General features: G+C 40.0%; 2 protein-coding genes across 9 annotated transcripts in view; one reads left to right on the top strand and one right to left on the bottom strand.

Annotated features, from left to right (window-relative positions):
* Pfkm (phosphofructokinase, muscle) overlaps window positions 1-9802 on the bottom strand; it is a 43166-nt gene extending 33364 nt beyond the window's left edge. The window contains exons 1-2 of one of the 2 annotated variants that reach the window (XM_048444701.3): window positions 7691-7781; window positions 7010-7132 (exon numbers count right to left, since the gene is read on the bottom strand). In XM_048444701.3, coding sequence (XP_048300658.1) covers window positions 7010-7132; window positions 7691-7772 — 205 coding nt within the window. In that variant the 5' untranslated portion in view covers window positions 7773-7781. Of the gene's footprint in view, window positions 1-7009; window positions 7133-7690; window positions 7782-9700 lie in introns of those variants that run through there. The other variant, XM_048444703.3, reaches the window with a different exon arrangement.
* Senp1 (SUMO specific peptidase 1) overlaps window positions 8831-25245 on the top strand; it is a 66741-nt gene continuing 50326 nt past the window's right edge. The window contains exons 1-7 of one of the 7 annotated variants that reach the window (XM_087899225.1): window positions 8831-9083; window positions 14418-14465; window positions 15682-15719; window positions 16739-16869; window positions 18037-18121; window positions 19055-19096; window positions 23787-23946. In XM_087899225.1, the coding sequence (XP_087755351.1) occupies window positions 15713-15719; window positions 16739-16869; window positions 18037-18121; window positions 19055-19096; window positions 23787-23946 (425 nt within the window). In that variant the 5' untranslated portion in view covers window positions 8831-9083; window positions 14418-14465; window positions 15682-15712. Of the gene's footprint in view, window positions 9084-9109; window positions 9719-14417; window positions 14466-15681; window positions 15720-16738; window positions 16870-18036; window positions 18122-19054; window positions 19097-23786; window positions 23947-25245 lie in introns of those variants that run through there. The other 6 variants (XM_087899227.1, XM_087899226.1, XM_048444713.3 and 3 more) reach the window with 6 other exon arrangements.

Here is a 25245-nt window from a genome sequence, read left to right as displayed (position 1 = left end):
CAAAAGAAAACTCCCTCAAACTCGAGTACTTGAGAAGAGGGTACCACAAGTGAGAAAATATAAGATAGACTGTAGGCAAGCCTGCAGGGCATTTTCTTATTGATGTGGGAGGGCTCGGCCCATAAGAGGTGGTGCTGCCCCCTGGCAGGTGGTTCACAAAAGCAAGCTGAGCAAACTGAGTCAGCCAGTAAACAGCATTCCTCCTTGGTTTCAGCTTCAGTCCCTGCCTGGGTTCCTTCCTGAAGTTCTGTGATTGGGAAGTGTAAAATGAAATGAACCCTTTCCTCCCCAAGCTGCTTTAGATCATGGTGTTTTACCACAGCAATAGCAATCCTGACTAGGTCAAGTCCTAAGAATTTTAGCTCCATGAAAATTCAAGTTCTGTGAAACCGATTCTGGAATGTTATATCTTGACTCGTTGAGATCAAAGCAGTCTTCAGACAGCCAGAATCCCCACTAATTTTTCTTTGTCGGAGTCTGGGTTTTTGGATTTTTTTGTTTGTTTGTTTTTGTTTTTCAAGACAGGTTTTCTCTTTTTAGCTTTGAAGCCTGTATATCAGGCTGACCTCGAACTCATAGAGATCCGCCTGCTTCTGCCTCCCAAGTGCTGGGATTAAAAGCGTGCACCTGCACCACCCATCTGGTTTTTGGATTCTTATAACAGCATATAGATGGAAGCTCTCGTCTCTAATGAAGAAAACAAGAGTACTTTCTTAAAGAGAAGTAGAGCCATAGGCAGTATTAATCCTCCACACATTGACTGCACTTACAATGTTTGCATCTTGGTCAATACAAGCTACCTGTGAGTGAGTTCACTTGTCAAAAGACCAGGAGGACAGTAGTGGCATGAATAATGCTGTGTCAGATGACGGGGAGAGCATGAGAGTGAGGGCTTCTCTTCTACAGAGAAGCTGTAACAAGAAGTAGCAGGGAGAGCGTCGTCCTTTGGATGCTCTTCTGTTTCCCACTCAGCCATGAGTAGTCATAAGAGTCGCTGGTTACCTAGGCAAGTTGCTTACCAGTGAGGTCCTTAGGCACAGACGAGGATTTACATGCAGTGGGCAGCTGGGTCTGTCGGACTAGAGCCTGACTCACAAAAATGCGTGTTGCCCCGAAGCTTTGACCCTGGAGGTATCTCTGTCCCACATTCAGCTCTCTTGGTTTCTGCCTTTGTGTTTCTTGCAGCTTAAATGAATAATCGCCAGGCAGTGATGGCACATGCTTTTAATCCCAGCACTCGAAAGGTAGAGGCAGACAGATCTCTATGAGTTCGAAGCCAACCTGGTCTACAGAGCTAGTTCTAGGACAGCTAGGCTGTTACACAGATAAACACTGTCTCGGGGGGGGGGGGGAGAAATAAAAAGAAAAAATAATCATGTTTTCCCTCACGTAATAGGAAGCCTGAAGATAAAAACAAATAATCTAGGACAAGCACCTACAGGCAAAAAATAAAGGCCGCAGGGGAAGTCAACTCAATGGAGAGTTCTCTGCACTGCCCTCTGTGGAGTGCAGTTTAATTTTCATGGTCACAAGATGAACCTTTTAACACAAGATTCTGGGCTCTTGCAAGGCGAGAAGTAAGAAGAGGACAAAGAACACAGCACATGGGTAGACGCCACTGAGGATGCTCCAGATTCCCTGCTTGTCAATCGATTATAACTGTAAGACAACTTGTATGAGACTTTTAAAATACAACACACTTTACTAATCTGATAGAACCTGGATATTTTTGATTTAGGCAAGGGTAAGAGTGGAAGCTGGGGGAGCAACTAGACAGATATAGAAGTCTTGGTGAGACAGCAGGCCACAAGCATACCGAAAGATATGTATGATGAACACATACAATGGCTGGGCATGGTAGTGCACACCTTTAATACCAGCACTCAGGAGACAGAGGCAAGCAGATCTCAATGAGTCTAAGATCAGCCTGATCTTCACAGTGAGTTCCCAAACAGCCAGAGCTATCTTGAGAGACCCTATCTCAAAGCAAACAAACAAAAACAAAAAAAAAGAAAACAGACATCACAATGTATTTGAACTAGATACCAGATACCATCCAGTACATCACACAATGCTGAATATTCTACTGGCTAAGTTGTCCAGAAAGAAATTGAGATACAACCAGAATTAAGCTATGATAAAAATACTATGTATACTTTTATGATGAAGAACATCGGTTATTTATAGAAACACCTTCATAAGAATACATACTAAAAACTAATGAGCTGGGATTTTTTTATAAAAGCTGGGCGTTTTTATAGTAGAACACTGGAAACGCACTTTCGTGTTCTTTGGAGTTTCTCTTCCAGTGAGAAGTCTCACAGCGTGGGTGGGAGAGCTGTGGCGGAGTCCTCACACACAGGAAGGGGCGGTAGTGTCACTCACACCTCCTGGAAGAACTTCAATAACTTCTAAACATTCAAAAAGAAACTTGTAGTGTGACTGCTCCTAACAATCAGAAAAACTGATTTTGGTAGGATGGCCAAGATTATTCAGTCTCAGCAAAGGGCACATGGCTCTTTGCCGTGGGGACTCTTGTGCATGTGGGTGTCTAGCAGCATCCTGGGTATTTGGGAATATTACCTACCATTCTTTACAAAAGCTAAGGCTAGGAAGAGAGGCCTATGTGACCCATGGGCCATGCTCCTTGGGGTGCCTCAGTGCAGGACCACATATCTTGTGTTGGTTGGCAGTTGAGTACTGTATTTCAGAAACATATGCACACACACCAGCCTCATCACTACACAAGACACAGTGTTCATACTGATGGGCAAAGAGCTGGAGAAATAGCAGCTATGGCTGCTCCTCTACCAAGTATGAAGCAAACAGATGCTGTTTTCCTGGAGACTAGAGTGCACCATCTCCCTATGTGACTGCACTCAGAACAAGGACTAGAGCACTCTGGGATAGTGTCTCTCACTTTTTCTTTTCTACAGGAAAGCAGAGGCAGCAGTAAGACAGGGTCTGCACACATCTGTGTGTTCAAAGCTCTGGGTTCACTTATGTTATTTGATAACCTAACTCCTTCGTCAATACCTTGAATGCAAAGCACAGAGCAAGGGCATGGCAGTCACCTAAGGCAGTCCTTGGAGATCTGACGCTCTCTTCTGGCCTCCATGGACACTGCATGCACAGGGTGCACACATACATGAAGGCAAAACACATAAAAGTGAAATAAAATTGAAAATAGAAGTTGACAATTGAATTAACTATTCCAGGACCTGGGCAATAGATAACAATATATTTGTGCATACTTTCTGAGAATGTGCTATCTGAGCTCATTTTATTGACTCAATAAGAGATGAGAAAATGAAATAACTGTTTTCCCTATTACTCAGGAGCTGATGTTCCAGGAAAGACAACATATGAGATTGCATAAAAATTGAGAGGTTGGTGATGCTGGTTCAAAATGTTCAATTTCTCTCATCCTTCTTCTCTTCTTCCTCCCTCCTCCTCCTCTTTCTCCTCCTCCTCTTCTTCTTCTTCTTCTTCCTCTTCTTCTTCTGTTTTGTTTTGTTTCGAGACAGGGTTTCGCTGTAGTTCTAGAGCCTGTCCTGGAACTAGCTCTTGTAGACCAGGCTAGCCTTGTATTCACAGAGATCCACCTGCCTCTGCCTCCTGAGTGCCGAGTGCAGGGAGATTAAAGGCATGTGCCACCACCGCCCAGCAAGTTTCTAAAGAGCCCGTAGAGATGTAGATATGAGTCGTGGCAGGCGAGCCCTTAGGCTTTCTGGATAGGTCTAGCATGGGTGCAGGGGCCCATTATCTCATATGATCTCAAACCTATGCTGTCTTCTTAGTATGTCTAGCATAACAAGACTCATGAAAAAATGGCTTATATTCAAGAATATTTACTTATTCATATACTTGGAGTACCTGTTTGGCAACTGTGGGTGTTCCTTTAATCTGATTTGCTCAGCCCATACAGTCAGCAGCTGGCATCAAGCAGTAACCCCAGGCAGCAGCTACTTTCTACCAGTGAGTATGTTCAGGCTGTTTCCCATTTGCCATTCTCATTCGCTCTGGACCTAATACCCACCTCAGACCCCCTTTGCCCTGATGACTAATTTGGACTTGCATCTCCGGTTTTCACTAACCATTATCGTATGGACAAAATTATGATGTTCGGCTTCTACATTGAACACCGAAGCCTTGAGTAAGATCCACTCATAATCTTTTCAGCTTTCTTCCAAGAGAAAGGAAATCAATTATCTTCCAGCCTGAGTGGGGCCTCTCTGCATCTTTTCTTGATTTCTTCCATCTTCCCTTCCATTTTATTATTTCTTCTTCCTATCTACCTACATACCTATTTTTTCTTTTCCTACTAAGAAAGTTTGTTGACCACATACTATGTCAGGCACTGGGAAGAGAAGTAAACAAAACATACATGTCCTTCATGGTTACAGAATTAGAGCAGTGTGGATTCAGGGAAGGAAAGCAATATACAAACTCAGTATGTAAGGCAGGGACTAACTCAGGACTGTCAGAGGAATGACTGCATTAGCCATCTAGAGCAGAGAAGCATTTTCCAGAAAGCACAGTTGGCTCTGAATCTGGGAGGAGACCTGAGTGCTGGGGAGAACAAGAACAAGATCACACAGTGCCTTCTAAATTCTGTTAATGCTTTTGCACTATGAGAAACCAACTGAACAAAAACAAAAACAAAACATTTCACCATAAATTCATTTCATTGACAGATACAGGTTACTGGGGTACTCTGTTCTGTTTCATTTTATGGTGTTGGATAAGTAAACCCAGGGGCTCATGCATGCTAGGCAAGCACTCTACCATTGAGCTACATCCCCACCCCTCATATTTGCTTCTTAAAATGATCTTCAATCTCTTGGTAGATGGTGGTTTAAAGGGAAACAAAACTAGGATCCATCTCTCCAGCCAGAAAAACTTTTTATCCCTGAATTCCTTCTGGATATATGGAAGTTATTGAGCTAAATAATTTTTAGGGCATTTCTGAATTGTAACTATTAGGATAGTGATAAGTCATTATGTATCTCTCTCCTCTCTCTCTCTCTCTCTGATAAGTCATTATGTATCTCTCTCTCTCTCTCTCTCTCTCTCTCTCTCTCTCTAAGTCATTATGTATCTCTCTCTCTCTCTGATAAGTCATTATGTCTCTCTCTCTCTCTCTCTCTCTCTCTCTCTCTCTCTCTCTCTCCCTACCTACCTACCAATTTACACATACATACACACATATATGGGAGAAGTCAGTCTTGATTATCACAAATGCCACAATGAAATGCATTATTTTAGGGACTGGAGAGATGGCTCAGAGGTTAAGAGCACTGACTGCTCTTCCAGAGGTCCTGAGTTCAATTCCCAGCAACCACATGGTGGCTCACAGCCATCTATAGTGAGATCTGGTGCCCTCTTTTGGCATGCAAACATACATGGAAGGAATGTTGTATACATAATAAATAAATAAATCTTAAAAAAAGGGAAATGCATTATTTTATACTCTAACTTTACAAACTAATTTAAAAACTCTTGTTTGGCAGGTTGATTGGATTAGGTACAATACAGGTAATTAGTAAACATACCTCTGGTCATGTCTGTGAGGGGACTTACAGAGAGTATTAGCTAAGAAGGGAAAGCTGGTCCTGTGTATTGCTGGCACCATCAAATAGGCTCGAATCCCGGGAATAATAAGAGAGAGGAGAGATGGAGGAAGGGTGCAGAAGAATAGGCTCCACTTTCAACACCTAGGCACTCTGACGTGAACTGCTAGCCCAACATGTCCTCCCCAGTAAAATGGACGGAACCTCTGAAACTGTGAGTAGAAGCATCTTTCCTTCCTTAAGCTATCGGGCGAGCGCATTTTGCCACAGCAACGGAACAACAGAGCATGTTTTATAACTTATTATTTCTAGTATGTTACTGGCACACAGTGGAAACTAAAGAAGTATTTTCAGTGAACTGAATCCAATATGGATATATTAGTTTAGGAGAGACATATATATGTGTTTCTAAAATTTAATATGAAGTATTGATGAGCTGAATCTTTATTAAAATATACAAGAGGAATCTGTTATTCAAATTTTCCCAAGGTAAAATTTACAAGTCTTTGAAATAATTTTTAACATAATAATAACTCCTTAATTTAATTCATTAGTTGAAGTTTCACTTTTCTTTTTTTTTTGAGACAGAGTTTCTCTGTGTAGCCCTGGCTGTCCTGAAACTCACTCTGTAGACCAGGCTGGCCTTGAACTCATAGAGATCCACTTGCCTTTGCCCTTCGATGCTGGAATTAAAAGCATACACCACCAATGCCTGAAGATGTTCCATATTTCTATATATCAAGTTTACTCAATAAGGAAGTCAGATTAAATAGTTTATAGTAACATGGGAGCCAAATGACTTATCTTGAAAATAGTTTGAGTGTATCTCTCAAGGTTTCATGTGTTGAAAATGTGGTATTCCACGTGGTAATGTTAGGAACAGGTGAAACTTTGAGAATGGGGTCTGATGGGAGGTAATCAGGTTATTGGAAGTGCTGAGCTGGGAAGGAATTAATGAGATTCTTGTGGAGCCCAGTTAGTTCTTGTGGAAAGAGGCTATTATAAAATAGACAAACTGGACCCCCCCCCCACTATGTGGCTTTCTGTTTCCCTGTGTGATCTCTCCTTGCTTATGTTCCTGCTATGATGTGGTTCATCCAAGGGAATCTTAGACAGGGCCAAGCAAAAGGAGTTGCCCACTCATGGGCTTCCAGTTTCCTCTGCCGTGAATAAAATCTTTGTTTTTATACATTATTCAGCATTGGGTGTTTTGTTATAGCAACAACAAACAAACCACATATAAATATTGTGGAAATGAACTAAGTATTGCTCATACAAGTAACTGTTCTTTATACAGCTTTTCTCTTTCATCCTCTCTCTCCATACATTCTCCCTGTGTCTTAAATTTAAACTGTGACTCATAATGCTATAAATAACCTTTTGCTTTCCAATACTTCTTTTTACACCCATCCCCATTGTTTACACACATGCCTCACCAGTTTCAAGAATAGGTATATGTCCCACGGTGTTTGGATCATCCACAGTTCCTAGTCTCTTCAAGGAATCTGTCTTTGGTTGTAGCTTTGGTATGATCATGTTGGAAGTTGACGCTTCCCCAGCTGAGAAGCAAAAGCTGTAGGTCACCCTCAGGGTGGGACTCAGAGAGGGGCTGTGCCCTACACTTACATTTTGCCTAAAAGACTTAACTATTGAAAATTTCCCTTCCATAAATACAATGAAAAAGATTAAAAGAAGTGATGATTGTTCTCAATAACTAGTTTATCTTTCAAAGATTCTATTCCTTTGATAATAACAGAGGCAAAGCAGAACTCATTACTACAGATTAGAAAATCGCTTTTCTTTGGGCCTTGACTTACATATTTGGGGGTGCCTATAACAGTAACAACAAGAACTCCCACAAAAGAGCCTAGACATATTACAATAATCCATAAATTAAATAGAAATCAATGCCCATCCCATGTTCCATAAATCTTGTTCTCACTCAAAGCCCAAATCTTCCTTATTTGCCTGGCACAAGTATAACATCTAAAGAAAATATATAACACAGCGACAAATATTTTTCAAACTAGGAATAGAAATAGACCCCTTAAGTCTGTAATTATTCGGGAAGCTCCGAGAAAGCTCACCCCTTGTCACTGCAGCATAATTAACGGTACCTGTGCTCTGAGCAGTCCTGACTACTTGGCGAGACTGAATCACGCACATGAAAAATTTCAGTTGAAATTCGTCTTTATGCATGGCTATTTCCTAGAAATAAAGAGTTTAATCCAGATGAACAGATCTGTGGAATAATTAAAGTGTCAAAGATTGACATGGTCTAGGTGTATTTAATACTGCCAGGCTTTAGGATTTGTCCATATAAAAATATCAGTATATAAGGTGATATAAATAATCTACTTTTATATATGTACCAAGTCAGGGTCCCTTTCACCTCCTTCCCTTTCCCAGTTGCTGAGAGTATGAGAAAGGTTGGCACTTCCAGAGGTTTTCCCTACTTTAAGACCCAATTCAGCTGGGCCGTGGTGGTACACGCCTTTAATCCCAGCACTCGGAGGCAGAGACAGGCGGATCTCCATGAGTTCGAGGCCAGCCTGGTCTACAAGAGCTTCCAGGACAGGCTTCAAAGCTACAGAGAAACCCTATCTCGAAAAACAAAACAAAACAAAACAAAAAAAAAGACTCAATTCAGACAGGCAGTCAACTGGGTCTAGAATACCTACTCTGGAGCACCTCTCCAAGGCTTCTAGGTGGGGTTTGAGCCAGAGGCCTACTAAACTAAGGGAGCTTGGTAAATAATTTGAAAGAACAAACTTATTTCTTTTCCCATTATTCTCGCTTAAAAAATTTGACCTGAATTACATGTCTAAGACCTCTGGCGAGCCTCACTAGAAATCACTGTTTTAAATTCCTACAGTTATGGAAGGTTCTGCATGTTGTCAGTCTTAAGTTAAGGTGTTCTCAAAGTTTCTCTTCCCAGTCTCTGGTCCCTGTCCCTTGTCCCCCACGCCCTACTTCCTGTGATCCCTCAAGCATGACAAGAAGCACATTAATTTCCAGAAGATACAGTTTGAAATCGACTTAAGATATCAAATTCTCATTTAACAAGGAAGGCACAACAATGTAAGGCCACAGTGAAAAACTGCCACGGAAACCTGAACGTAAGCCAAAAAAACAAACAAACAAAAAAACCACGAACGGAACCAGAAGACAGCGGGTAAGGGAGCCGAGGGACAGAGAAAAGCAAAGGACGGCGGGCGCACTAACAATATTCCGAGTGTGAGAAAGAGGAAAAGCCCGGTCTGAGGGTGACAGGGAGACTAAGACCAGATTCAAACGCTCCCTTGGCTTCTAAGGCCTCGCCACCTCGCGCAGGCGTCCCACGAGCCTGTAACTCTGCTCTTTGACCTATTGCCCCACCCCCTTTCCTCCTCGGCTGCTGCCCAGCCGTCTTCCGGTGCTGTAAAGACGGTTCCGGTTCACGGAGGTTCCCGGGCTTTGCGTTCCGCGCCCGGCCGGAAACTCCTTTGCCTAGCAGCCGGTTCCGGTTCGGTGAGTGGCGGCGGGAAACTGGGGGAGGGGTGAGGATGGAGGGAGACTGGGCCGGGAGGCTCCGTCGGATCGGGCCCGCCGACCTCCGCGGGGCTGAGCGGAAGCGAGGACCGCGGTGGGGACAGTGCTTTTTCTTCCGCCCCGCCCCCTGGGACCACCTCCACTCCCCCATGCTGTCCGGTGGCGGCTGTCTGGCCCGGGGCTGGTAGCCGGGCTTCCCGAGGCCGCCCTTTGAGGCCTCTATCGCCTGACCCGCGGAGAGGCTATCTCCCCGCGGTCACAGCAGGCCCTTCTCAGCGCCCAGCTCTACTTTTCCACTGAGAAAAGACCGCTTGGGATTCCTGGAGTTTCCCGCCAGAGCAGGGTCCTCTCCAAGGGAGAACTGTTTTCACCAAGGAAGTTCAGCTTTCAATCCCACCTGCTTCACCTCTCTTCTTCTTTGAGACCTGAATGATACTCCTCGATTACTTCTGTGTCCCACGTAAACATTTCTCCAACTCTTTTACCCTGTGGTATTTCCCCGAGATGTGATATCGCTAGTGCCACCACCAGAGAGAAACGTCTGGACCCTTCTGCACAGGTTATGAAACCTCCCTTAACTGCCACAGTTTTCTTACCTGGCTCATCGCCTCTTGGTAATTGTCTTGAACCTTTTCTTCGTATACCCTAATGTGATCTTTCTGGCTGTGTGCTAGGTTTCCCTGGTCTTGAGCTTGGTGATTTCTGTTTTATCAGTACCTCTACAGTTTTGCTGTTATCTTGTTGGCAATAACTCGCTCCGTTATCACTTTAAACTCACACTTGTTAAAATTATTTAGTTCATTTGGCACACTTACTATATTGGAGTGGTGGTGATTCTTGTAAAAATTATGCTGTCTGCTGTAGTCTGCCAACTGTTTGACTTAAGGTTTTCATTGTAATCGGAAATTCTGGATGAAGCAGATACATGTGTATGTAGTTTTCATAAAGAGCATTTGTATTCAGGACTTTGGCTGATATGTGGATTACAACACCTTTGAGGTGACAGTGACACCTTCATGATTGACTTCAACCTTCCAATTAGACTGCCTGCTCCCTCTCCCCGTCCCTTTTAGACAACTTCATTCATTTTATCTGATTTCAGTTCATTATCCCAAATGCAGAAGTGGCAATCCTGTCACTCCACTGTTGTTGAGTCTAGAGAGGGAGTGGATGAATATACAAGCAGGTTCTGCCACTTGTGGCTAAGGTGATGGAATTTTTTCTTTCACTGACTTACGTGTCTCCTACCAGTTGTCCCAGCTTTGCCGTGTCTGTGAACACACCTGCCTCTGCTTCCTGAGTGCTGGGATTCAAGGTGTGCACCACCACGCCTGACTTCCTGTGAACTTCCAAGTGGCAAAGACCATCTTATTTGTGTTTGTATCCCAGCACCCAACACTTAGTGTAGTTAGTGTATGTATGGAAGAAGGTAAAAACTGCTTAAAGCTGTAGAATATTAAGGTGCTTATGGCAACAGTTTAATTGGGGAGAGATTGCACATAGAAATACTATTGTGGGGACTGGAGCAGAGGATGATGTGGTGTAAGCTGTATCATGTATGTGCACGGCTGCTTCCCAGAACCCCAGAGTAGGGTTACTCACACCGTTTTCACAGTCTGGCTCTGAATACAGCTAACTGTACAGTGCTATATGTTTGCCAGTAACTTCATCATTAAATTTTGTAGTTATCTCTTCCAAACAATACAGCCTTACAAATGATTTGTCAATTTCTATTCTGTTGCAATCAAGACCTTATCTTTTCCCACCGATTTCCCTGTCACTGGTGTCCCACTCTTAACTTAATTCTCATTAATAACTAGCTTCTTCTTAATATTCTTAATTAAATGACTGATGCACACTAGCAATGAATTATTAGAATGATTTTCTTTTGTTGTTGTTTTTCTGAGATAGGGTTTCTCTGTGTGGTCTTAGTTATCCTGGAATTCACTCTGTAGACCACGCTGGCCTCACAGACATCAGCCTGCCTCTGCCTATGTGGCACACACCTTTAATCTTAGCTCTCAGGAGGCAGAGGCAGGCAGATCTACAGAGCAAGTACCAGGACAGCCAAGGCTACATCGAGAAACCCTGTCTCAAAAAACCAAAAAGAAAGGAAGGAAGGAAGAAAAAATTGTCATCCTTACTAGAATTTGAAGACATCTAAGGCTTCTTATCTAGAACTTTTGTGAAGAATCTTGGTGTTATCTCTTTTGGTTTTTCGAGACAAGGTTTCTCTGTAACTTTGGAGCCTGTCCTGGAACTAGATCTTGTAGACCAGGCTGGCCTTGAACTCACAGGGGCCCACCTGCCTCTGCCTCCTGAGTGATGGAATTAAAGGCGTGCGCCACCACCGCCCGGCTTATCTGTTTTTTAAGTCTCTTCTTGCAACACATTACTAATAAAGGTACTAAAAGTACGCACAGAAGCAAGTTATGTCTGTGTTAAGGTATGAATGTGGGGTTTTAGTCATCTGAACATAAAAGTCAGGGTAGATTACCCAAAGCTAGCTGGAGGTTCTGTTTCAATTGTCCAGGCAAATCTTTGAATGAAGATGTTTGAGGGATGTGAAGCTGTGCTATGCTTGAGATGTGCACTTGCTGAGGGATTTTTGGGGCCTTCCTTTTGCCCATCTGTGTGATTTCATGCAAGTCATTTAACTTTTCTGAATTAGTGAATTTCTAGCTTGTTTTCCCCTTCCCTTCCCATTTCTCTAAGATGAAAAAGAAATTAACTAGGATTGTTCTACTGGATACCAGATTTTTTTTTTCTTTTTAGAGAGCATTTTGCTGTATTATAATCCAGAGTGGCCTTGAAATCTTTCTACCTTCCAAGTTCTGGAATTAAATTAGTTGTCATCATCTTCCTCTTCCTCCTCTTCATCATCCCTCCCTCTCTCCCTTTCCCCTTCTCTTCTTTCCCACATTAATCTGGACTCTAAAACATTTTACCCTAGGGCAAGAGGAATATCTCAATGGTTAAGAGCTCTGGCTTCCAGGGGACCCAGGTTCCACACAGGTTCACAACCTTCTGTAACTCCAGTTCCAGGACTCTGACGCCCTCTTCTGATCTCTATAGGCACTAGGTACACACATAGTGCACAGACACACATTCAGGCATATACTCATGCACATAAAATAAAATAATCTTTAAAAAAAGAAAGAATTCTACCCTGTTAAAAAAAGAAAGGGGAGAATAGCCTGGAGAAATTATGATTAGAAACTTTATGATGCATTAAGCATTTAGAGATAGTTGAAACCTAGATCTAAGGCTTAAGCCGTCTGGGGGATCCTGGCAGGCCTAGGCGCTCTGCTCATTGAAGCAGCCTTCCTTGTATGCTCTTTGTTGTGGCCATCAAGAAAGCCTATTGACATCACAGTCTCGACTGCTGTGAGGGTTCAGGATGACTGTGGACTTGATAATCTAGTGCTCATTTTTTTTTTTTTTTTGCACTTTATTTATTTGGTTTTTCGAGAAAGGTTTCTCTGTAGCTTTGGAGCCTGTCCTGGAACTAGCTCTGTAGACCAGGCTGGCTTTGAACTCACAGGTTCTGGCACCTCTGCTTCCCAGGTGCTGGGATTAAAGGCTTGCGCCACTACTGCCCGGCTAGTGCTCAGTCTTCTTAACCAAGGTCCTAAAAGTAGGTGTGCATGTGTGGTTATGTTAATTAAGCAGCTCCAAGCTGTTAGACTCTTAACTACCCCAACCCTTTTCTGGGAAAATTCATTATCTATAACTTCTCTTTCTGCAGTTTCAGTTATAGTCAACTGTATTTAGAAAATAAATGAAAAATTCTATATTTCGAGACAAACGATACTCATTGGAACACATTTACACAGTGTGTGTTTCACTATGTAACCCTAGCTGGCCTAGAACTCACTATGTAGACCAGGTTGGCCTCAAACTCACAGAGATAGATCTACCTGCCTCTGCTTCCCAGATTGTTCTGTTTTTATTACTGTTGTTCTAATTTAAATTAAACTTTCTTAGATGATTATGTATAGGAAGTGTGTGTGTGTGTGTGTGTGTGTGTATACACAATTCAGTCCCACTTGTAGTTTTAGACTGTTGTGATCCAAGGCTCTGAATCAACTTAAGCAGACACAAAAAATTACTAGAAGGTAGGGGAACACAAAAGAAGTGGGGAAGTGGAGGAGGCTGATAGATCAGGGCACAGAACAGACCCAGGAGCTGAACTACAACCCCAAATGCCAGTTGAAAAAGTATTTAAGCATAAAAATCATAAACATTTGTTGCCAAGTTACAGTTTTTCACCATCAGAATTCAAAGATTAGGGGCTTTTTTTGAATGTTACATCATTATTAACCGCTATACAATGTAAGCCTTTCAGTCTAACCAATTAGATTCATTTGTTTTATCTGTTCTTGGGAACAGTCATTTGTTTCTAGAGAACTAAAGATGCGTAATGACTATGTCTCTGGTTTAGGGAGGAGGTAGGTCAGCTATTGGAAGGTTCCCAGCTCCTCTAGGGCTTGGGAACCTGAATTGTATTTCACCTTACAGGTACAATGGTGTCTGAAGTCAAAATGGCAACACTTAGGACAAGGTGCTTTTAGCCTGTTCCCAACAAGACATATACTGGAAGCTTTGAAACATACCTCCTTCTTGAGGGGATCTTTTGTATAGATAAAGCAGCTTTGGTTTAAGCAGGTTTGATTTGGTTTGGTTGGTTAGTTTGGCACTAAGGATTGAATAAAGGGCCATGTCCATGCTATGCAAAGGTTTACCACTGAACTGTATTCCAACCCGTTTTTTGTTTTTTTTTTTTTCAGTTTGGTGGATGATGTTGGAGGGAGAGGTAGAGAAAGAGTGCTTTGTACAACTCAGAGTATTCTTTGATTGTACTCAGTAAATTTTTTGTCATTTTGTTTGTCTGCTAATAAGATTTAGAGAAATCTTAAGTGACAAAGACTGTCACTTGCTTAGAAAAATGTCTTAGTATGAAGTAATAGAAAAAGTAGTGGATTAGGCAGAATTGCTAGCTGTAATTTCATTGCAGTCACTAGATGTATGATTTTTATACATGTGAGTCAGTCTCCTGGCGGGGGGTTGCCTCACTCCATTTCTGCTTTGAAGATCTGTGACTCTCTGGGTTGCCTATAATTGCTGTTTAATGCAGCATAGTGTGCAGCAATGTTTGGAATTTATTTTTCATTTTTTTTTTCTCAACAAATCAATAGCCTTTGCCGTTTTTCTCCAGTAATGACATCAATGCCACTTCTCTCTAAGTTCCTGTTATATAATATTTGAACTAGATGCTTTATGGTTTATTTATATTTTTGTCTTCTTTTATAGGTTTTTGTACCTTTGCTAAAGTCAGTGATGTGAAAAGACCTGAAATGGGTAAGACTAACTAAAGCAGTCCTTCCGGCCTCTTAGTTACTGACTAGTTAGACTGGGGAGAAAGAGTGAGTTTCCCAGTACTTGCTATGTTTGTGTCTTTGTGCATAGTAATAATATTACAAGATCTTAGTCCTAACTAAATACGCACACACACACTCAGCATTATTTTCCTTTGGTTAATACATTGCTTACAGAGTCATTTAATATCATTTTCTTATTCATTGTTTTGAAAAAATAAATACACACTAGCAGTATTTGTTATGCTTACTATGTATCTACTCTAAGTATTTAATATATGTTAATTCATTTCCATTGTTACAGTCATCTTAGAAGGATACCTAATAGTGTATACAAAATAAACAGGATTGTACCAACAATGTATTGTATCAACAAGGAAAGTGAGATACAGGTTAAGAAACCTGCCTGGGGTCATATACTCTGTCTAGCAGAGTTCAGTCCCTGTTCTTTAGTGCTGTGTAACACGGCCTCCTGTAGGAGAAATAATTTGAGGAAGGTAAATATTCTGTTTCCTATTGCTAGTGATATTGAAACTTTGTACTCAGAACATGTCCCCTGTTTCATTCATTGCATTCTCTCTGTAAAGGAGCTCAGTGTTCAGACAGGAATAGCAGCCAGATTAGGAATAAGTTGGAATGGCTACATCCATGTTTCTTTTAAATTCACCTTAAACCTTTTTTTACTTCTTACATTTTCTTTTTCTAAAATAAAATATTTATTTATTTATTTATTTATTTATTTATTTATTTATTTATTTATTATGTATACAATATTCTGTCTGTGTATGCCTGCAGGCCAGAAGAGGGCACCAGACCTCATTACTGATGGTTGTGAGCCACCATGTGGTTGCTGGGAATTGAATCTTTGGAAGAGCAGGCAATGCTCTTAACCTCAGAGCCATCTCTCCAGCCCTACTTCCTACATTTTCGTTTCCACCACCACCACCCCCATCCCCCTCACCCTCACCCGGCACTCTTCTGCTTTCTCATAGTTTACCCTCTCCTCCTTATGTGTTTCTATTTTCTCATTGCTCATTACACTTATCAATGTAAGTCACTGAGTTCTCATAGCTCTCATTTGTCCCTGTTTGAGCTCTTTTATGGTAAAGATGTCTCTAAAGTAAGATTCTACCATAGTACTGTAGCTGTTGAGATGATACTTACTAAGAGTCATACAAATAAATTCTACTTTTTTACAGAAAAAAAATCAAGTGGATTAAGAAGTTTTTAATGGCTGGTATGTTGTGGGAGGGTACATGTACATGTGTGTATGGGTATGCTTGCCCATGGGAATGCATGTACAGGCTCGAAGAAGATTTTGAGTATCCTGTCTGCCTTATTCCTTTAAGACAGGGACTTTCACTGAACTGGAAGCTTACTGTTTTTGCTAGGTTAGCTGCTAGTCAGTAAACTCCTAGAACCTGCCTGTTTCTACCACACATTGCTGGGGTCACAGGTAAACACAACCTTGTTTGGTTTTTTACATGGGTGCTGGAGATTCAGTCTGAGATTCTCACACTTGTGCAGCAAACATTTCTGCCTACTGAGCCATCTTCCCAGCTCCTGACTTCAATTTTAAAGCACCTTTTTGAGTTAAGACAACAAATGAATCACTATGAACAGAGGTTTTGAATGGTGATGTACACTCACTTCTTCCCTTTCTAAGTGATAGGGCTTGCTGTGCTATCCATGCTAATCCCAAACTCAGGGTCTGCTGATCTGCCTTTGCTTTGCAAGTACCTACAACTTGTAGAGCATAGCTCTTTATCCAGTATCCTATTTTTTAAAATATTAAATTTATTTACTTATTTATTTTTTTAAGATTTATTTATTGTGTATACAATGTCTCTACTGCCTGTATACCTCCATGCCAGAGAGGGCACCAGATCTCATTACAGATGGTTGAGAGCCACCATGTGGTTGCTGGGAATTGAACTCAGGATCTTAACCTCTGAACCATCTCTCCAGCCCAATATTAAATCTGTTATACTTAAAACATTAAAAGTTTTCTTTAGGGGAAATTTCATTATTTTAAGAACTATTAATCAAGCTGTTTTAAGTCTTGTGTAGATTTTGAGCTACTTGTTAGATGGTGTTAGTCAATTCTAAACTGGCCAGTGTCTTCACATGTTAAAGAAGGTTTTATTTGACTATATAATTCTTTGAGAATCATTTTTATTAGGTGGAAAGATTGACTCATAGGAAACTATGTTTGAAGGATTGTGTTACTTGATCTAATCTGGACTCTTTCCCTAGACGACACTGCTGACGGGGTGAAGATGGATGCTGGAGAAGTAACTTTAGTGAACCACAACTCCACCTTCAAAACCCATCTCCTGCCACAGTCACATTTTCCCGAGGACCAGCTTTCACTTTCTGACCAGCAGGTTAGGAATCATTTTTTCCTTTACTAAACTAATAATTTTGTTCATTATAAGTAGTCATCTGATACAGTTTGAATGCTACACTAAAAAATCCAAGCATGTGAGCTTTTTAGAATAAATAATTTTAGTGTTTGGATTTCTGCTTGGTTTAAGATAAAAAAAAAAAAGTTAAGACAAAACAGATGACATATGAATTAAGAACAATATTTTTTAGAAAACTCTTCATTGTTCCTCAGGATATTAAACTTTTGACACATAGATCTTTCTTCTTTTAAACTAAGTCTTAAAATTACTAGGCATTAGCTTAGGGGAGGGGTGATACACAGCCATTCTGAGGCGCTTTGGCTGTGATATAATTCAGTGTTTCAAGGTCTGGCCCAGAATGCAGCATGTGCATTGCCAGGGACCTGGTGAAAATGCAGAGTCTGAGCATCTCCCACTGGAACAGAAGCTGTATTGTAAAAGCATCCCTAGCTGACTTATATGCATACTAAAATAACAGGAACACTGCTGAAACAGCAGTCTTGGGCCAGAGATGGCTCAGCAGATAGAAAAACTTTCTGCCAAGCCCGATTACCCTGGTTTGATTCCTTCAAGTTGTCCTCTGACCACGTCACTTATGCCATGAGATGTGCAATAAATAACTGTAATTTTTTAATTTAAAACAAAAAAAATAGTCTTGCTCAGTAGGAAAGCCTGTGGAAATTTGAATGAGATAATTTGTTGCTGTGTGAATCTGCTTGTGTGTAGTAGGCACTGGTCCCCCATAGTCATGTGAGTGCTGCATATATGCTTACATCTTGTACTTGACAAGAGGTGGTTTGTAAAGTGTCCAAAAGAATCAAAATCAAGTTGATATTCTCAGCTTCTGTGACTTGTTATAACTCAGTTTCTGGTAGAATACAGTAAATGCAGATACACCATCCAGTGAACGTCCTTTAAGTTGTAGAGCAGATAGTTATGTCCCATCTTCCCCTGAAATCTGAGTAATTTCACCAAATTGTCTTCTTGTTAGTACACAGCTTATTTATAATATAATATATATATATATGTAGTATATTGAGTTGCAAAGTATATCATATTTCTGTTTAATGATGTTTTTCTTAGTATAGACTTTTATTGTTTTTTATTGTCAAAATTATGATTTGAGAAAGCAATCTTGTGTTTTAGATCCTGCCTTCTAGGCAGGGGACTTTGGACCGACCTTCCTCATGTTCTACAAGAAGTGCAGCTTATAATCCAGATTACTATTCAGGTATGGCCCATTGCTTGTATTCAGATCACTGCACACACTTCACGTTTGTTTCTTCATAGAAATATCTGTGTTTACCATCTCTAAAGGTGAAGGCATGATCAGGTATAATTGGGATGTGACTTGGTGGTAGAGCACTTACCTGTTGTGCTCAGAGCCCTGGGTTTCCTTCCCGACACTGTGAAAAATAAAAAGTGAAAGCATTCTCCAAAGCAGCATGGCATTTTCCCATCACAGCATCATTTTAGTCAGTTATTTATGTGTATGGTTTTGGTTGCTATAATAGTTTGAATTTAATGTCAACCAAATACCAATTTTTGAGTGGGAAAGTTTTTTTGAATTTTCTTCCTGTTTGTCTCTTTCATTATAGAAAGTAAAATAGCTTTGTTTTTTGGGGTTTTTTTGTGGTTTTTTTTTTTTTTTTTTACTATGTATATGTGATACAAAGGGTATTTGTTTTGTATTGATTTAAGCCACATGGCTAACTTATTTCTATTCATGAAACAATTAAACCTGAAAATTGATTTCTGTCCAGGTTTGTTCCTCCATCAGGGCAGGACATGTTAGCTACATGTCTGCCTAGCGCCTGCCACAGCCATGTGCTTGTGTATTCAAGGACTTTCTGCTCAACCTGGGATCCAGAGTAGAAGCTAGCATCCTCTAAGTGACTCCTGTCCCTGGCCGGCGGCCTTGTCTGCCTCTGACCTGCTAACTAAGACTGTGCCTGTCAGTCTCTGGGCACTGTGACTCTGCAGCATTACAGTGGCCTTCCCAGGTCTTTTCACTCTGCCACTTCAGATCCCATTGGACCACAAGTATGGGAATAGTAGGAACACCGTAGAGCCTGCCTACATGAGAGGGTTTTTTTTTTTTTGTAAAGATAAGCTTATTATAAATTTGCACATAATAATAATTATTATTATTTGGCTTCCTCAGGATTCTTTGTCAGCAAGATGAGATCTCCTCCCCTAAAAAGACGTTAGTATGATGTTCTTTTAGATTTATATTATATTTAAGTGTGTGTTATTTAGGTGGGTGGTACTATACATTGGGCACTAGCTTTCCCCTTGGGATGGGCAGTGGCCTTTACATAGTGTGTGTGAATAGTTTCAATTGTAAGAAGGCTCTGAACGTAACTCCTTTGCCATTATTAAAAAGGGCTTTTTTTGTGAAGAAAGAAATCTGGTGTGATAGATAGTTCATTATTACTCCTACAGAAAAAAAAAACATTTGAGTAGTTAATAAAATCAGATCATTAATATTTCCATTTGAATCATGCTGTGTTTGCTTGTAATTTCATATGCCAGTTTTCCATTAGATAGAAGCTTTTCATTGGGTTGAAAATAATTGCTTCATAATAAATAGTTGTATAGGAAATTGGACTTAAACCCCTTGACTAAAACCAAATTTTAACTCCACTTTCTTTGACCTCTTTTGATTTATCTCTGCATATATTTGTGGTACACGTTATATGATTTGACACATAAAATCTTTATAACTCAAAGTTTGTATTTTTTGTTTTCTATGTGTTCACATATTCTTGCCCATATTTATTGTTTTCTATTGATTTTTAATCTGGGCATTGCTGTGCACAGTCATAATCCCTTATGTGTAGTTTCAAACTCCAAAAATTCTAAAAAACATTTTTTTAGATTTGACATTAAAACCTACCTACATGAATTAGCATGAATTCTCTGTTTTGACTTCACTTATTCCTATAAAAAAAGAACATACCCATTTGTGCCTGTACCAATATTTTTTTATAGAGTGCTGTTCCAACTTGCATTGACAAGTGTTATGTAGAATAACAGGTTATTTTGCCAAAATTCCAAGTCTGTAATTCTGAAGTACAATTGGCCCTCAAGCCTTTATGATTTGGGATGAATGCCCAAGTGCCTTCATTTGTGTCATTTTTCCTACATCTTAAGTCCACTATACCTCTGCTATTGTTAATTATTATTAATAACATCACTTAAAAGCATTCATATAGTATAGAAGTATATTATTTGTGTTTTTATAAATAAAGCTTGCCTGAAGGTCAGTGCAAAGCAGCCGTACTAGTCAGCCATACAGGCCAGGCAGTGGTGGTGATACACACCTTTAATCCCAGCACCAGAGAGACATAATAAGGCAGGAGGAGACAGGAACTTGTTCTTTCAGTCTGAAGATTTCATAGAGGAAGAGCTCTCTAGTGGTTTGGCTTCTTTGCTTTTCTGATCTTCAGGTTGAACCTTAATATCTGCGTCTGAATTTTTATTATTTGTGCTATATATAGTTTTTTTTTCTTAAATTTTAGTTGTACCTTTAATTTAAAACAAAGAAAATAATCTTGCTCAGTAGGAAAGCCTGTGGAAATTTGAATGAGATAATTTGTTGCTGTGTGAATCTGTGTGTGTGTGTAGTAGGCACTGGTCCCCCATAGTCATGTGAGTGCTGCATATATGCTTACATCTTGTACTTGACAAGAAGTGGTCTCTTGAATAAATATGAATTCTCTGTTTTGACTTCATTTATTCCTATAAAGAAAGTACATACCCATTTTGTGCCTGTACCGAAGACTGACAGAGATACACCAGAGATCACCCCAGATCCTCTTTTTCTTGACTGTGGCAATATTTGACCAGATTCCTGGCTTTCTACTTGCAGCCACAAATTGTTGAGAATTATTACATTTTTCCTGTGTTTATCATTCTACAAGTTGATCCCCATTCCAAAAATCTTTCAATAACATTTATCTCTCATTTGAATTTGTAATCTTTTTAAGAAAAAAAGAGTATTTTGTAAAATATTCTTTTGTATTTGTACATGAGAGAAAGATAACTGAATAATTAAGTCGTGCTGACGAGGAAATACTGAGCTCTCTGTTATGCTCATTCTCCATGTGCTGTATACAGCTTGAAATGATCCATTCGTCTATCAGATTTCACTTAGTTCTTGATTAAACAAGCTTCTGGCATGCCACAGACCTTACAATCAGAATTTTACATCTAACACACATACCCAGGGCCCTAGGTAGCAAACAAAAACAAAGCTCTTTTTTTACCAGGTACTTTAAAACCTTTTTCTTTTGCCATGACCTTTCCAGTTCATTACAAGCCCTGCACACCTTTTTCTGTTCTGTCTGCCTTTGAGTCCACCTTGCTGATGGGATGAGGTGTGGGTCCAGGTTCCTGCTGTAGCCTTCTGATTCAGTGCTGCTGTGTCCGTCTGTTTGCCGTGCTCTTCTTCTACCAAGATGAAAATACAAATGGGAAAGCCCACGTTGTAGAATCTGGATAAAGCCTTTCAGAAAGTCTACTCAGACTATTAACAAAAGTGACTTTCCTGAGTTGTTTAGAAAACATAAATGCACACTTTGACTTTTTTTTAATAGCCAGTTTTATGCAGAGCACACTGGAATAATTTTAAAGTGTTTTTAATCCAAAAGAGCATCATCAACAACAAAAAAATAGATCGAGACAAAAAGAATTTTCTATTGCTTTAAATTTATCAATATCTTCAGAAAATATGTTAATAGGTAACTAAGCTAACATGTAGTAGTATTTTTTTTGCATCCCATTACTACAGTAACTAATACACCACAATGTTAGTAGGAGAAATAAAGGGTTACTTTCTCAATGAACAATTATCTGACAGTTTCTTCCTTTATCTTTTCTTTTTCTGTTTTTCTTTTTTCTTTTTCCTTTTTTCATTTTTTGAGTTACAGAGAGATGTTTATTACAGATTTCATAGGTGAGAGCTTGAGGAGAGGTGAGCAGTGAGCCTCTGAGCAGTGGGACACATTCTTGGTGTTTTAATACAGTTTATTATGTTCATAAACATAGTGCCCATTTCTGCAGAAAACTTACAGAGAAAAACACTCAGTCGTTTTATTAGAACATAACCACAGTTACATTTTCATTGTGCTCTGATTTTGTATGCATATATGAGCACATGATAAATTTCCTTGTCTCTAGCTTTATAGCTCAAATGTCTTAGTGATGACAAAATGCAGGTTAAACGTTTCTGCAGTCCCTTGTCCTCACCAGTGATTAGAAGATTCTTTAGTGATGCCATTAGCTGGGGCTAGACCCCTGCCTGAGCCCATGCTTTCCCCTCCAGTGAGTACTCTAGGGAAGGAAGGCTATTTGACTGATCCTAGATCTCAAATTTCATGTCTATCAAGAAGATTTATATTTTTTAACAGCTTTCTTCCTCAAAACATCGTTGGTTAGATCATTTAGCAAGAAGTGTGAAAGACGATTATTCCTACTGTTACTGTTTTGCATTTAGCAAGTATTGTTTCTGGGTTTCTTGCTACAACTCAAATCTATCCTTAGAGTAACAGTAGTCATATGTTAAGTCCACTTGTTTACGACGGAGGAGGAAAGTTCTGATTCATTTTGAAAATTAATTTACTTACTTTAATTGTAAGCCTAAGTGACTTCATTGACTGGTGAATCATTTGATACTAATAGCACCATGACTTGCTTTTTCTCCCCCTTGCCTTGTTTGCCCCAAAGCCTGTTTTCATAGTTTCCTTAAGGAGCCTTCTTTTTTAGGCTGTTTTATTTGGATAGAGTATTAAAAGCAGACAAACGTGTGTGTGCGTGTGCACGTGTGTTGAGGCAATCTCACTGTAGCCAAGGCTGGCCTTAAATTCATGATTGTCCTGCCTCAGCTTCTCACATCCTGGGATTACAGGTGTGTATCACCATACCCACCCTAAATGCTTTAAATCACATAAGTGCGTACTGTTGTGTGCATAAGTGCGTACTGTTGTACAGAGTTCTCTGTTAATATCCTTTCAAAATGTCATTAGTATAAGATAAGAATTCTGAGGATAGAGAATTATTGTTCTTAGTTTTCCACTGACGCTCCTTAGAATTCTGTAGCATAATGTCTGGAGTTACTTTGTCAGAACTGTTTTAATTTATCTGGTTCTCCTGATAGAGAGAGGAAGACATAGAAATTATTCGACTCCTAACTAAAACTTCAAGAGGTTTTTATTATTCTAGTTTATAATCCAGAATTCAAAAAGGTAAAATAATAAATAATTTTCAGTCTGATTGCAGTAGCAAGGATTGGACTATTGATGATATGTATGATAATTGTGGCTTTAAAAAAGTCACTAAAGATTGTACTAGAACCAGAGGTATATATAGTAGTCATTCCTGCCATAAGCCATAAGCAGCACTTAGCTCTGTACTCTGAGAAATTCCTTGAGTCTGGGACGTGATAACCATACAGAAGAAGTGACACTGGCTGCTTAGTAAGCAATAACTGTTGTTCGTTTGAATTACGATCTCCTCGGCCCTCCACTTGCTTTCTTACTGGTCTGGCCTACCTTCTTTCAGGCCCAGGCCTGGGAGTGCTTGCAAGATATAGTTGGGGTAAAATGTTGACTTTTGGTGGACACCACGGAGTCACATTGATGCAGATAAGGCACATGGCTGTGGCAGGATTCAGCTCCTTCATCAATTTTCAGGTTAGTATGGCTGAATCAATTATAGTTTGTAGAAGTTCCCTTACTGCAGATTATTGGCAGTTGAGACTGGGATCTTTGTCCATGAGAGACATGGTGATCTACTACGTTAATGTGAATGCAATGATGGAACATGGTTGCAGTCATGAAAAGACCTAGATCTAGTTATTTGTTCAACTTATTCAGACTTTTATTTTATTTTAGATAACCCCTCCTCAGACAGTTTCCTTGGCTCAGATGACACAGGAAGCTTTGGTCAAAGTGCAAATGGACAGTGGAGAAACTCCACTCCAGCATCAGTCTCCACATTACAGAAATCCAGAAATAGCCGAAGTCTTTACCTCGAAACCCGGAAGACCTCAAGGTTAGTTATTTTGTTTGCCTACTTCTCAAACCTTTCTTCAGATATAAGGGAAAAGGCTATAAGATTGTTGTGCATTAGAATTTTCAATGAGTACACCATAATGAGATACACAAATCTGTCTCTTTGTGTTGAATTTGGACAATAGTCAACTCTTGTAAATCTTTAAAAGAGACACCATTGAAGGAAGTCCTGGTTGGTGTAAATGTTTCAGACTCTTTAGGATAGTGTTCAAATAGTCTACTAAATTTTAAAGTGGAAATTAAGTCAGTCTCTGAAACTTGAGTGGCAGAATTTACAGCATTTCACTTGAGCTGACTTGAATCTGCTCCACATCTGAATTAGTTAGAGCCAAGTATCTTGTAACTCTTAGGAAGGAGAGGTCATAGAGAACCTTACACATTTCCAAGGTTATACTGGTCATTAAAGACAGGTACTTCAGATATTTTATCATTATTATTTTGTTTTGTTTTTCAAGGCAAGGTTTCTCTGTGTAGACCAGGTTGTCTTGGAACTCGCTCTGTAGACCATGCTGGGCTCAAACTCCCAGAGCTCCACCTGCCTCTGCCTCCTGAGTGCTGGCTGGGATTAAAAGCATGTGCCATCACGCCCGGCTTATTTTTAAATTTTGACTGTATTGGAAAATCATACCCAGGGAATTGTGTACACTAGCAAGTTCTCTACCACTGAGCTATATTCCCAGCCCATCATTTATTTTTGTTTGTTGGAGATGAAATCTAATGTAGCCCAACCTGGACTCAAAACTCAATATGTAGGCAAGCATGACATTGAGTTTCTGATCCTTCTGCCTCTAACACTTAGGTCCTGAGATTACAGATGTTCCAGGCTCCTAGCCCATGTATTAAAAAAGTTTTTCTTCTTCTAACTTTTTAAATTCTCTGTATATATCTGAGGAATGTGAGGTCATTTAGCTTCCTGGTTAACCAAGCTTCATGATTGACTGAAACCAACAGAATGGCTTTTATTTTATTGAAGATTATCAGCACATGGATTCTGGGAATAAATGTTATGACTCTTAGGGATGATTTTCACCAGTTTTTAATTTTTTAATCATATGAGATGTAGTACATTTATTACTGTAAGAATTAAAGTGTTGACAATAAAGGGGAAACTTTTGAACTCCCACAAGCTCCTTCTCACATTGATCTTTCCTCCTAAGCCTCTTCCTGTCTGTCTCTGCCTGTCCGTAGGTAGCAGCACTCACGTTGTACTTCCTGTCTCTGCCTGTCCTGTAGGTACACATAGTACACTTATGTACACTATGCAATGCATGGTCTTAGT

The sequence above is a fragment of the Myodes glareolus genome, chromosome 19 (assembly GCF_982192425.1).
Source record: "Myodes glareolus chromosome 19, mMyoGla1.1, whole genome shotgun sequence".
In the NCBI taxonomy this organism is placed as follows: Eukaryota; Metazoa; Chordata; class Mammalia; order Rodentia; family Cricetidae; genus Myodes; species Myodes glareolus.
Note: the sequence above shows the minus strand (reverse complement) of the source record. Positions and strands in the feature narration are given on the sequence as shown.